The 13,011-nt window shown below is 43.2% G+C and overlaps 1 protein-coding gene across 1 annotated transcript in view; it reads right to left on the reverse strand.

Annotated features, from left to right (window-relative positions):
* Positions 1–13,011, reverse strand: part of GUCY2F (guanylate cyclase 2F, retinal) — a gene marked incomplete at both ends in the record, with an annotated part of 80,229 nt that overhangs the window by 6,692 nt on the left and 60,526 nt on the right. Inside the window, 5 exons of the mRNA XM_079728097.1 lie at positions 2,076–2,174; positions 5,470–5,644; positions 8,847–9,039; positions 9,839–10,002; positions 12,262–12,410. Of these exons, the coding sequence (XP_079584223.1) occupies positions 2,076–2,174; positions 5,470–5,644; positions 8,847–9,039; positions 9,839–10,002; positions 12,262–12,410 (780 nt within the window). The remainder of the gene's footprint in view (positions 1–2,075; positions 2,175–5,469; positions 5,645–8,846; positions 9,040–9,838; positions 10,003–12,261; positions 12,411–13,011) is intronic.

Here is a 13,011-nt window from a genome sequence, read left to right on the forward strand (position 1 = left end):
CTCAATACAGAGAGATGGCTCATTCCAACCACCATCCAGTTGTGTGGCAAGGAAGATCACTCCAGGGCTGGGTTACTAGTCACTGCCACTCCAGAATCAGTAGATTCAACTGAGCATAAAGGAGGTATTGATGAAATTGATTTTTTAAAAAAATAGACCTATGACACGTCCTAGTCTCATATCCAACAATGAAGTTAGTCTACCTCTTTACAGATCTTCATGAAGTTAGTCTACCTCTTTACAGATCTTCACTCAGGAGTGGCGCTTAATGTGGTATTTCAGTCACAGTCATTAGCTTCCAGAAAAGCACTCTAACCAGTTCCTGTAGTGCAGAGACCACATATGTATGCTTCTTTGTATCCCTCATAATGCCTTCCTTGCATAGCCAGTGCTTAATATACACTGCTGTGCATGATTCACTCCATTTTCTCCTTCCTAGCTGATCACTGGACAAGGTGCTGCCTGAATCTGAAAATTCACTTTCTGCTCTCAACTCCGTATTTCCAACGTGAAATGTGTAGAGTGAGTTTCCCTGGTGCAGACCAGAATATGACTTCAGTGTTCTACGAGCTTACATCAGTCCAGAGTACTGTGCCAAATCTGCATTGCGTTTCCATGATCAATTTCACTTCATCTTGGGTTGCACTTCCAGAGCAAAGTTATATGCGTGCAGCAGTTCCTGGATGACTCCTTCCATGGCCTCTGCCATATCTGTGGAGTTCGAAGACTTTCCCAGATGTCAGAAAATTTATTCTGACAACAGCTTCTAAGTTCCATGCTGCCTCCTTAATCATGGCTGCACAGGCTAGATTGACTAAGACTGGACCCATTGTGCAAGGCTGTTTCCACACATGAGTGATGGGGGGGGTCAGACAGGGCACCACCCACTGTGATGTAGGCCACCATCATCAGGGACTTGTTTACGTATATTGCTAAAGTTTGAGAAGAGCTTGTCTTGCTTAGTAGCTGCCAGAGCCAGGGCTGCTAAGTGGTTGTTTTAAATGTAAAATCCATGAAAACTATATATAGAATCTATTGTGGTTCTTGATGCTTGTTTTATACTAGCTTGAACAAATCGCTTTGCTCAACCATAATATAGGTAAAGCACGTTTTGATTCTGACATTGCCTTAATAGTAGCAGGAAATAACCAAGGAAGAGTTGCCAGCAGCACACAAATGACTTAATGGTTTGTACAGTTTTCTTCTCAAAGAAGTAGGGAGAAATGGTATCTTTTATACCATGCCTGATTTGGTAGAAGCTAAGAGTTTTATATACAGGCAAATTGAAATTAATCATTTCAGAATTCCAAGCTCCGTAGATTGAGGGATTATTGCTAGCTAAATTTGAGGGCACTATTTGATGAAGCCAGAACTCCTGGGGTCGTAACGAGTTCAAAAAGAGGACTAGAGCAGCAAACAGCAGCTGGCTGGGAGACAGTTGGCTCTGGGTGTGTCTCCGCACACTAGCTGAAAAACTGAAAAATGTCAGTCCCTTACCTATTTCCTTTTTCAATATGACGTTCCCAAACCCACCGGGTTGGCCAGTTTGTTCCTTTATCCAAAGGATTTTTTTGAGCTGTTTTGATCAAATTGTCTGGCTGTTTCAGCGTCACTTAGCTACAGCTTCGCGTCTAGAACAACATCATGTTCAATCCAACATCACCCCCTGCTGGTTTGCCATTAGAGACCAAAATAATGTGTGTTAAATCTTCATCTCAAGTTATCTTTGATTTTTCTTTGAAACATTAAAACATCTCTCTGCTCTCTTTCCTCTCTTTTTTAAGAAAATATTTATTTATTTATTTTTTACTTGGCTGTGTTGGGTCTTAGTTGTGGCTTGGGTGGTTTTTAGTTGCGGCACATGGGATCTTTAGTTGCGGCACGTGGGACCTTTAGTTGCGGCACGTGGGATCCAGTTCCCTGACCAGGGATCGAACCCGGGCCCCCTGCATTGGGAGCGTGGAGTCTTAATCACTGGACCACCAGGGAAGTCCCTCTTTCTCCTCTCTTGAGGAAGAATCACTTTGTCAGTAGCAGGAGGTTACCATCCCATCCATCCCTCTAGAAGTACTCACGTAACCCTGTTGATTCCATCCGAGAAGCTGTGTTCACAGTGTCTCCAAATAAGCAGTATCTGGGCATGGTGAGGCCCACCACTCCAGCAGCAACCGGCCCTATAGAGTAGCAGGCAATTGGGAGTATAGTCAACAGGTATGCATCCAATGCTAATAGAGGAACACTGCCAAGGCAAGGGATGCAGCTGCATAAAAGAATAAAGTTGCCACTAAATAGCTCTGGGCATCTGAAGGAAGTCTTACAGTGAGTAATGAACTCTTTGCCCTACCAGAAAGCAAATTTATAACGATGAAGAAATGATTACCCTTCTGATTTATACCTTTGTTCCAAGTAACAGTTATACCCAAGATGCTTATATCTGTCAACAGGGACAAATAAGCATTAAACCCAATCAGAAAAGCCCGGGCAGGGATTCAGGATCCAAACATGTTTGTTGCAAGGGAAAAAATGTGACTCTTTCTTGTGCCTTAGGGTTGGAAGGAGGGATCTCATAGGGCTGTCTCCCAAATTGTGTCTATAAAGAGAATTATTGCTAAGACAGTTGGAAAATCTGAAAAGAAGTAGAGTTGACATTCAATCATTTGTGTTAGAGGCATGGAAGAGTAGTATATAAAGATAATCTGAGAATATTTTCTATTTGCCCTTAGAATGGGTTTTGTACTTGCATTTTAATACTATCATGTTAAGTGTCCAGAGAGTGAACATTACTTGAAAAAATCTCAGCAACCATACTGAAAACCTAGTTCAAGATGATCTAGAAATTTCTCCACCTTCACCTTTCTGGTCTCTGTTCTGTTTCTATGTGAAAAGTGTTCAGCATTATCTTTTTGCTGTTTCCTGAATTAAAGAAAATAATTAAGTGTTTTTGCTTCAAAAAGTTCTTTCTGAACATTAATTTTTAAGAATAAAAATTATGTTTCTCATTTTAATTCATTTCTCACCCATTAAGAAGCATTCATTAAGCCCTGAGCTAGGCACCAAGGGGAATAAAAAATGTAGTGCATGGTCTCAGTTCTCCAGGAGTTTATAATCTAATTGAAGAAAAGAGACTACCAAACTGGAAGCAATTAAGCAACAACCCAAGACAATGTATGGCTGAGGCAAGATAAATGGCACAGGCAGAAGTGCTCTAATAGTTTAGAAAATGGGGGAGGGGTTGCTTATTAAGACCTGGTTCAGTCAAAAATGGCCCAATGGAGAAGGTAAGGTAAGGCAAGGTTTGTGGTTGGGACTGAGCATGGAATTTTGGGAAGCTCTTAGAGAAAGCAGTCTGCTTAGTTCAGGTGCCTAAGGAGAAACTAGAGACAAGGTTGGCTATTGGGTTGTACAAGATGGCAGACCTTGAATCATTAGAGAAGTTTGAGCAGGGAATTACATGATGAAAATCATTTTTCTTTTTTTTTCTCAGGTCAGTGTATAGAACGCATCGAAAGGGGAGAAAGTAAAACCAGGGAAAACCGTTAAGTGTAATAGCAGTAATTCAAGCACAAAGTTGTAAGTACTGGAAAGGAGGTGATGATGGACGGAGGGCAAAAAGGAGTGATAAAAGAGAGACATTATCAAAGGAGAAGTATTGACTGTCGTCTGATTGACAACCATGAGGAAATTGGCATGGGCTTATGAGCTTACACTGGTTTGTGGGAAAAGATGACTTGAAGCTTTAGATATGCAGAATTTGAGGTAATAGTGAATCATCCAAGAAGAGATGTGCTGAGGGGGGTTGTTGATGTGAAACTGAAGCACAAATGGGAGATGAAGGCTTTTCTTTAAAAGAAAAATACTGAAAACCTGCTATGTGCTAAGCATTCAGGATACAAAAATGAGTAAGATCTGGTTCCTGCCATAAAGGAGCTTACAGTCTAATGGAAGGACAGGCAAGCAAACACAGATATGGTGATGACCATGAGAAGGATGGATAGAATGAAGCAAGAGTGGAAGCAAGAAGATGCTATTACAGTAATCCAGGCAAGAGATGCTGGTGGCCTAGACTTAAGTAGTGAGAGTCAAGAAGAGAAAGACAGAATCAAGAAATACTGAAAAGGTAAAACGTTTAAGACTTAGTAATTGGTTGAATGGTGAAGGTCAGGGTGAGGGAGGAGTCAAGGAGGATGACTCTCAAGACTAACTGGAATAACTAGGTGAATGGTGGTGACACCAACTGAAATAGAAAATAAGTACAGGAAGAGGAGGCTGTTTATGTGGGAAGAAAATCATTCTGTTTTGGATCTGTTTAGCCTGAGGTCTGTGTGGAACATTCAAGTGGAAATGTCAGTAGCAAGTCTGATATATAGGGCTGAAGCTTAAGGGAGAAGACTGGTGCTGAAGTTGTAGAGTTGGAAGTCATCAGCACACGAGTGGCAGTTAAACTATAGACATGGATGAGATGACCCAGAAGAGCATATAAGGGGAGAGAAACAGTGGATGAAAGACAGAACCCTGAGGCATATCAATATTTAAGGGACAGATAAAGACAGAAGAGATTATCAGACAATGGTAGAAACGAAAGCCAGGTTGGAGTGGGTTGAGAAATGAATTCGAGGTCAGGACATACAGAGAGCAAGGGGATCACAGCTCAGAGCTTTGCAGAAAATGTGGGAGAAGTTAGAGAGCAGGGATTGCTAAGAGAGCCAGTAAATGAAATGGAGAAGAAGAATTCAGAGAGTGAGGAGGAGGTCATAAAAGCCAATTGAGGGAGAATCGTCAAGAATATCAAATGCTGCAGAGATAAGGGCAGACTAGGACTGGGAAAAGTGGTAGGGCTAAAGCCAGATTGCAAAGGGGCTAAAGAGGCAATGGATAGTGAAGAAATGACATGATAAATGTCAATCATTCTTCTACAAAATTTGGTAGGAAAGGGATGAAAATGATGGGAGAAGAAAAGGAACCTGGAAGAACAAAGCAAAGATAAAGAGGAAGGGAGTAAAGAGGGGAGCAAGAGGCTAGTAGGTGAGAGACCTGTGAAGATACCTGTGAATGTGAAGATAGGTGGAAAGGGTACAATGAAGGGGAGTCCTGAAGATGTTCAAGCAAGTGAAGAGGCGTGTGGGAGAAAAATACTCCAGGAGTTGAGATTTTAACGAATTAAAGGAATTATCCTAAATACCACACGTGCAGGTTGGTCTTGTATCATAGTCAAACATGGAACTGTTGACTCTAACAGGAAAGGTAGACTGGAAGGGTTTGGTACCTAGAAGAAGGGTTGCTGCCCACTGGGGTAGGGCAGGTGCTGGGAAGAGAGTAAACTTGGGGAGACATAAAGGAATGATGTAGCACTAGACACCTGGATAATCCAGCTGCCAATAACCAGGGGAGAGCTACCCTCTTCCTCCCATTTCTAGCCTTCCCTTGAGGTGCATGGGAATGTCTTCTCTTGCTTTAGCTGCTGGTTGTTACCTGAGTGCAGGCCTATTCGAATCCGGACTGGCACCTCTGGCATGTGCCGCATCTTGAAGGTACCCACGGAGCTGAGGATATCTAGGGACATGTTTGCAATCTCGGCTGCATGTCTCATGCCATTCCTCTTTGGGAGGCCTGAGGCCACCATGTAAGCATCTCCAATGGTCTCTACCTGGAAATCAGGGGAAACAGAATTAGCAAGTAAATAATGTATGTGTGTGTGTGTGTGTGTGTGTGTGTGTGTGTTTTCACAGAGCTTAAAGGGTATGATGGAGGCCAAGTGTTCTTGTAAAGTGAGGAAGCCAGAGAGAGGCTGTCAGTGCTTCACAGGCCTGCTTGTACATTAGAATCACTTAAGGAGCTTCACTTAAAAAAATACTGATGTCTAGGTCCCATACCTGTAGATTCTGCAGTTACTTCTCAGGTTCCTGTCTGACCCTAGAGAATTATCAGGCTCCAAATAATTCATCCTAGGAGAACGTGCTTTCCCAGCAAGCATTTCTCTAGATGATTTCAGGTCAATAAGCTAGAACAGCCTTAAGGAAAGTATAGGGAAAAGGAAAGGAAGGTGAAAGATTCTGTTCCTTCTGCTTTGCCTCGCTAATATGATGGAGTTAGTTTTGCAGTCTCCTTGGCTGTGAGAACTCAGTCTTTTCCCACCAGCTCCCTCCTCCTGTCCTACTGCTACCTCTCAAAGGAGCAGCAGTACTAGCCCTCAATTGTTTTGCAGGGGCAGTTAGAGCTGGACACCTGTAAATAAAGGCAAATGAATCTGTGCTCGTCTTCCCCACAGAAGTGTACTCACTCTTTCAGGTGATTAGTAAGGTGAAACTTTTCAGGTAAATCCAAAAGATAAGTAAGCTGAAGGGACTTCTATGAAATGTGCCTGTCAGACTCTGCTAGTACAAGTTTGGATCCAGTTAAAATCTATGTTCTCCTAAAGAACTGAACTCACAGATTGCCATAGTTAAGAGCATGAAATTCTGAAGGCATACAGCCTCGTTTAGAATTCCAGATGCACCATTTACAAACTGTGTGGCTATAGTCACGTAATTTAACCTCTCTGTGCTTCAGTATCCTTACCTGTGAAATAGGGATAATGACAGCACCTACCTCCTAGAATTTTCTAAGTACTAAATAATATATGTCAAAGCACTTAAAACCTGTCTGGTGGATAATAAGTGCAAGCCATTAGCACCACCGCCATCATTATCACCACATCATCATCGTCAAACTGACGTGTCTTGAAACAAGTCAAAGGATTGTGCCTATGACTCGGCTCCAGAGGAAATTTCGTAATTGGCAATAGGCCCCTCATCATGACTTCCTATGTAGCCAGTAACAGCGATCCTCTGCACCTATGGTACTTTGTACCTCAGGATGCTTCCATTCAGGGCCTCCTATACCTGGTGCAATTTGAGAAAAGGATCCCTGCTCTCAGATAAGCATGCCTGCCTTCACAGAGGAAGGCAACAGTACAATGCAAATACTATATGGGAGGGAGAAACTCACTGGCTGGCCATTATCATTGACTGGTGGTTGACACTTCAGCTTTAATGAGTCGGTCATCCAGGAGCCCCCAGGAATATGGATGAGAAAGTTAGAAAGGCAGGGAGCACGGGCACTACTTGGCCTTGGTGTGAGACTGCTGTGGGGAACTGTGGGTTCTATAAACCAGCATAAGGACACAGAAAGGGAAGAGGAGGTATAGAAAGGGGTCTGGTTGAGACGGAGTGGTAGTAGGAGAACTGAAACTGAAAACAAATCACTACCTTCATAATTTTGCAGCAGCCTTCTTACTTCCATTTCAGATTGTCAAGTGCCAGGGGAGGTGATTCCAATTTTACAGGTAAGGAAAATGAAAACACAAACGGTTTTGGTAACTCGCTGCTGGTGCAATTTTTATTTCCTTTGCACTGTGTTGCTTTTATTAAAAATGACTGAAAACTTAGATTCCATTTTTGGATTTATATAGCCCTACTCTGTCCTGAAAACAGCCCACTAGCTTCTTACTGCAGCCATGAAGTATCAAAATACCTAACAACCTCATTCCTAAGACCCCCAACAATTGTCTGAACAGTATCAGCTGGATTGATTAAACCAGTGGCTGTGTTACTGCCCACACTGAGTCATCTTTGATTTTAGTTTCAACTGAATTAGCTTTCAGTGATTTGTTTTTCTCTTCAGGCTGCTTGAGTTCAACAAGTTAAGACAGGTAGTCTGATTCCATGGATTTTTCCTCCACCGTGGTTTCCATGTGTGCTTCTTGATTAGTTTGCAGCTCCTGCTGATTGACAGGTATGATGTCTATTTCTGAGCCCTATTTAGGCAGCTTGGCCTAGCCCCGAGGCTCTCTACTTGACCTGAAAGGGCCCTGTCTAATCTGAGATAAACACACTGCCCTGTGTGTGATTTGAGAGTTGGAACATTTCAGACTACTGTGAAGGATCCAATGAATGGAGCTACTCATTCTCCAGCTCTACCTGGGTTCCTGGGACAGAGGAGCTGTCTAAAGTGTGGGATGCCTGGGGCATCTTTCTCCATCAATAAAACAAGTAACCATGTTGCAGACGTGGAAATGTTCCTATGTAGCTATGAGATTTTTAGTCATTTTCTGCCTAGAGACAGGACAACACATACAATCAAGGGCAAAGAAGCATGGCACCGAAATGAGTGAATGTAGTCATCTGTTCTGTACTCATCTTCTGCAACCTTTGAAAGGAAGAGTGGAAATTGACAGGCTGGAGGGGTGGGGGGAAGTGGAAGCAGTGGCTTGCAACCTCACAATTAATCACTTCCCAAGACCTCAGACCACTAGGTGGGCTTTAGGTTACCCTATAGCAATCCCAGAGAGCCTCAGGTCCAATAGCTCTTTGCCATGTATAATGCCAGAGTTCCCTCCTGTATAAAAACGGTACCTAAAGGAGGAAACCAAGTTTTAACAGCATGTATTAGATGTACACAAACTTTACCAGGATGAACTCTGTCATAGTCATCAACTATGGGCCAGGCACCAGTACTTTCTGTATCCCCTTCCGTGTCTGCACTGTGGGTACTTAGAAACTGAAGTGCAATAATGCTTTTTGGCCCCAACCTCTTCTTAGTCCCAGTTCTAGAAAATAGCTCAAAAGAAATCTGACTGACAAGCTCTTGCCGGGTTGAGATTGTTGTTTTAGAAAGTGTGAAATTCTATGCATTCTATTTGACCTTCATTTCCAATGGGAGACCAATGGAAGTAGTGTACTATTTACATTTTAATTCCTAAATAACAGCATTCAATACAATTGCATCCTTCCTTCCATTTTGGAGTACACATAGGCGAGCCTCATATCAAAATTTCTCTCTGGAATATACTGCTCTGCTAAGTAACGTACCTTGTATACATCATGACTGCCAATGATGGCATCAAAGAGTGTGTACAGGTCATTGAGAAGATCCACCACCTCAATGGGCTCACTCATGGCCGAGATGGTGGTGAAGCCCACAATGTCGCTGAAGTACAAGGTGACCAAGTCAAAGCCCTCAGGTTCAACCGTGCAGCCCTTTTTGAGGGATTCAGCAACTGATCTGAAAATAGACACAGCTATTCCTCAGAGGACACAGGTCTCCCTCCAGGCCACACAAAACATCTGCTAGAACACAACTTCTCCAAAAGTCATTACCAAGTAAGTGATAAGGAAGAAAATGTCATCTGGATGCAAACACTCATTCTTTCATCTATTTTACAAATAGATATTGAGCGCTTACAATGTGCCAGGCACTGTGACAGGTGCTAGAATGCAGCATTGAGCAGAGAGCCCTGATCTGTACCTTTGTGGAGTCTTTTTCAACTCTCTATCCTTCCTCAGTTCCCCCCCACCCCAACTCTACCCCACCTGAGGGGGAAATGTTCCCAGGCAGCTGCCTTTGCATGAGACTAGCTTCCCCAATTATCTCCTAGAAGATCATGTTACAACATGATAAGGTGTCTTGGAAATTTTGGAAATTGTAGCAACACATAAGGCTTTCACCTAAGGAAGGAAGAACATAGAAAAACAACCCTGCTACTTTCCTCTAGGAGCTAAACAATCTGCCTCCTTTTAATTGGTCAACTTCCAGGCAAAGTCATGAAGTGACACATGGAAAAACCGAGGCATCAAAAACTTAAATGACTAGCGTGATCCACACGCAGTGGAAAATTAGGAAGTGTGCTCTGCTCCCTTGGCTTTCCAATTCTTCTTTGATTTGAAGGTGTGACTCAAACCTACCGGGAGTAGAGAGTGTACAGGACAGGGGGAGGGAGCAGTTAGTTGATGGGTAATTTTTTTCTATGTTTAATAGAACACATTGTTACAAGCATTCACACTCCTCAGGTGTTCACACATACGGTGGTAGCATCTGTGTTAGAAGCTTTTCCGTTTTCTGTTTTTCAATTTCCAGCTCTTCAGTCCGCTCCCAGATCAAATCTTCCAGGTTGCTAGAATATTGCTCCAGCATCCGAAGCATAGAGTCAATAATATTAGTCTTCTTCCCTTTATTGAAAGTTTTAAACTGGAAGTAAACAGAAAGAGGAGCCAGGGAATTCTTACTTCTTAAACTTAGAGATGATGGAACAGGACCCCCTTATCATAAACCCCTTCCTCTAAAATGAAAAGGCAGGAGAGGTGACCCCAAGTATAAATAGGAAAAGTCACTACCTACCCTTATTGTCACCCTGGCCCACTCACAGGGCTCTTTTTCCCTGAGTAGTTCTTCCCTTACCCTTCTGGTTCTTTCAAGTCTAAGCAAAGGTGCTCTCCAGGCAGGATCCTTCAGTTCTGAGATGCTAGCACATGAATAGTTAGCCACTTCAAAGGCAGCAGGATTTGGTCTTCAGCTCAGGCCAGTTGTGAGTGGGGTCAGGGGAAGAGGGCAGGGAGTACTCTTTTACTCTTCTAGATCATCAACCTATAAAATCATCCTTATCTTCTAATGCTACCATGTCGCCAGTTCTTGGACAGTGGGAGGTTCTTTGACCTCTTAAATATGACCCAAGACCGACATGGTAAGATCTACCCTTATTTCTTACCATGGGGTCCAAGAATAATGGTATCTCCTAGCACTTGGCCTTCATGTCAGTCAGGGTCATGTAAAAATTCAACTGGTCTCGTCCCTGGTCCTTTAGAGGTGGCTGCATGCCACAGATTTTCAATAAGCCCTCCTGGGACCCTGTTCATTTACAGAGACAAGGAGCTTGGCATAGCGTTGGAATCACGAGGGGGTAACCCCTCCTTTTTGCTGTATTCAGCATGCAAAATGCTAGGCTGACAACAAGGGAAGACTGGTGGTAATTTTGCTCAGAACATGCCTAGGAATCTGTCCCAATGAACCCTTTTATACAGCTGAGCCACACGTGCTCTATGTAGCACTCAATGCCCCAAGGCTAACACTAGGAGTTTTCTTCTGAGCCTGGTCCACATCTACGTGTCCACCAAGGTCCTACAGTAGCCAGCTCAGATGCTTTGCCCCCCACCATTGCCTAACCCAGGGAGCCTCCCTCTCTTCCTCTTCCCATTTCAGTTTTATTAGCTGCAGGGAGTTGGGAGGCTACCCTTGTCTTTCAGACAGTCCAAACTTCCACTGAAGCATTTCAGTGAGGGCAGCTCCAAGCAATCTTGTTTGAAGGTCGTATGATGTGCACTCCTTCTATCTATCACCGGCTTCTCTGCTGCCTTCTGAAATAACATCTCTAGCATCAACACCAGGGCAAATGCTTTTTCTCCTGCCTCATGGTAAGTTTTCAGAAATTTGACCTTCATGGTCCTTTGCCTTTTCCATACTATTGAATACCTGTTTGAGTGTCCTCAAAAAACTCAGCCGGGCTAATGGAGGCATTGTTACCTGGGGACACGGATGACTTCATATTCAGGGCCCCTCAGGCTTTCAATCCAAGTCTTTCTTTTTTCCGCCTCAGATACCTGCCACTCACAAAGCATCTCAGTGCTGTACCCTAGCCAGGCTCAAAAGCCTCTCCGCCAGAGCTGACATAGCACTCCCAGAGAGCACCCTCAGCTTCGGTATCCTGTAGTTTGAACAAATCCCTCAACAGCATGCTCCAAAAGAGGAACCACACCCTAGCAGGGCTCCCTTAGCAGGGCTCTCTCTGTCTGCTCCCCATTTTCCCCTTTTAATCCCCAACTCTAGGGAAAGCGTCAACCTCTTTAGAAACTCAGTATCTTAAGGAGAGAGCTTATCACTTTTCGTGCACTCCATTGCCTCAAGTCGTTCCCTAGAAACCTAAGGAATCCCCTGCTTTTGTACTCCACATTTGCACTTCCTTCCATCTGGAACACCACTTCAAACACCCCATATTTTCCCTGACCCTCCAAAACCAATCTGGCTTCATTTAAATGGGATACTAATCAGAGTTCTCTGGAATTTCCAAAGCAAAGGGTGCTCTAAGAGGATCCCCATCTACTCCAGGATATATCTATTCCATCTTCTAATGGTCTCAATGCCATTGTCTTGCAAGTGCCTAGTGGTTCAACTCCATCTTTGAAAGGTTAGTTAGATCGGATTGTGGATGGTCTGGAACAGAGGTTCAGATAAAGAGCACAAAAACCTATCCTTGTGCCCTTGGAGGATGTGCTGGGGATGCTCCAGCACCAAAGGCCTTCAAATAGCCAATTCCATGCTTCTTCCCCAAGACGAATGCCTTTTTCTCTTGCAAGAGGTTCCACAGTATGATGACAACCCAAGGAGTTCATTTTAGGTAGGCTGGTTTCACTATGGCTTCTGGGCTGTGAGCGTTAAGATTCACGGAGTCCTTACCTGGTTAAATATTTCATCGAAAGTTGGTCGCTGTTCTGCAGCCTCAGCCCAGCACTGCTTCATCAGCTGGAGACATTCTGGAGGGGCGTGCTCAGGAGGAACCACTGGTCTGTAGACAGGAGGAGGCTTCTTAAGTCTTTCTATGATTTCTGTCCAGAAGCAAGAAGAAAGAGGTCTACAGATTGTGGGGAAAGCACCAACATTTGGCAAAGATAATTGAGTTTTAGCCAAGAATAGGGTTAGTCAGGAGAAATTATAAAAAGGCAATGTCTTTTGCTTTCTCCTTAGGTGGCCTGAATATAAATTGTATCTGAACAAAGCCTACATCAATCAACTGAGGAAGGACTGAGAAACTAATCAATTGAGCTATTGGTATCATTTAAGCACAGCTTTATTCTGCTTCTGCTAGATATTATTTATGTTTTCATTGAAGTATAGTTGATTTACAATGTGTTAATTTCTGGTGTACTGCAAAATGATTCAGTTTATATATATATATGTGTATATGTGTGTATATATATACACATATATATTCTTTTTCATATTCTTTTTAATTATGGTTTAATACAGGATATTTAATATAGTTCCCTGTGCTATATATTAGGACTTTGTTGTTTATCCACTGTTTCAATGATCTGGCTCCTTTCACCCACCCCCAAATCATCTAAGCCTCTCAATCTCTACGGTAGACCCAATTAGCCCCCACTGAAGGCCCAGGCACAGCCCAGTTCCAGGCTATGGGTCCTGCCT

This window comes from Hyperoodon ampullatus (assembly GCF_949752795.1).
Source record: "Hyperoodon ampullatus genome assembly, chromosome: X".
Classification (NCBI taxonomy): Eukaryota; Metazoa; Chordata; class Mammalia; order Artiodactyla; family Ziphiidae; genus Hyperoodon; species Hyperoodon ampullatus.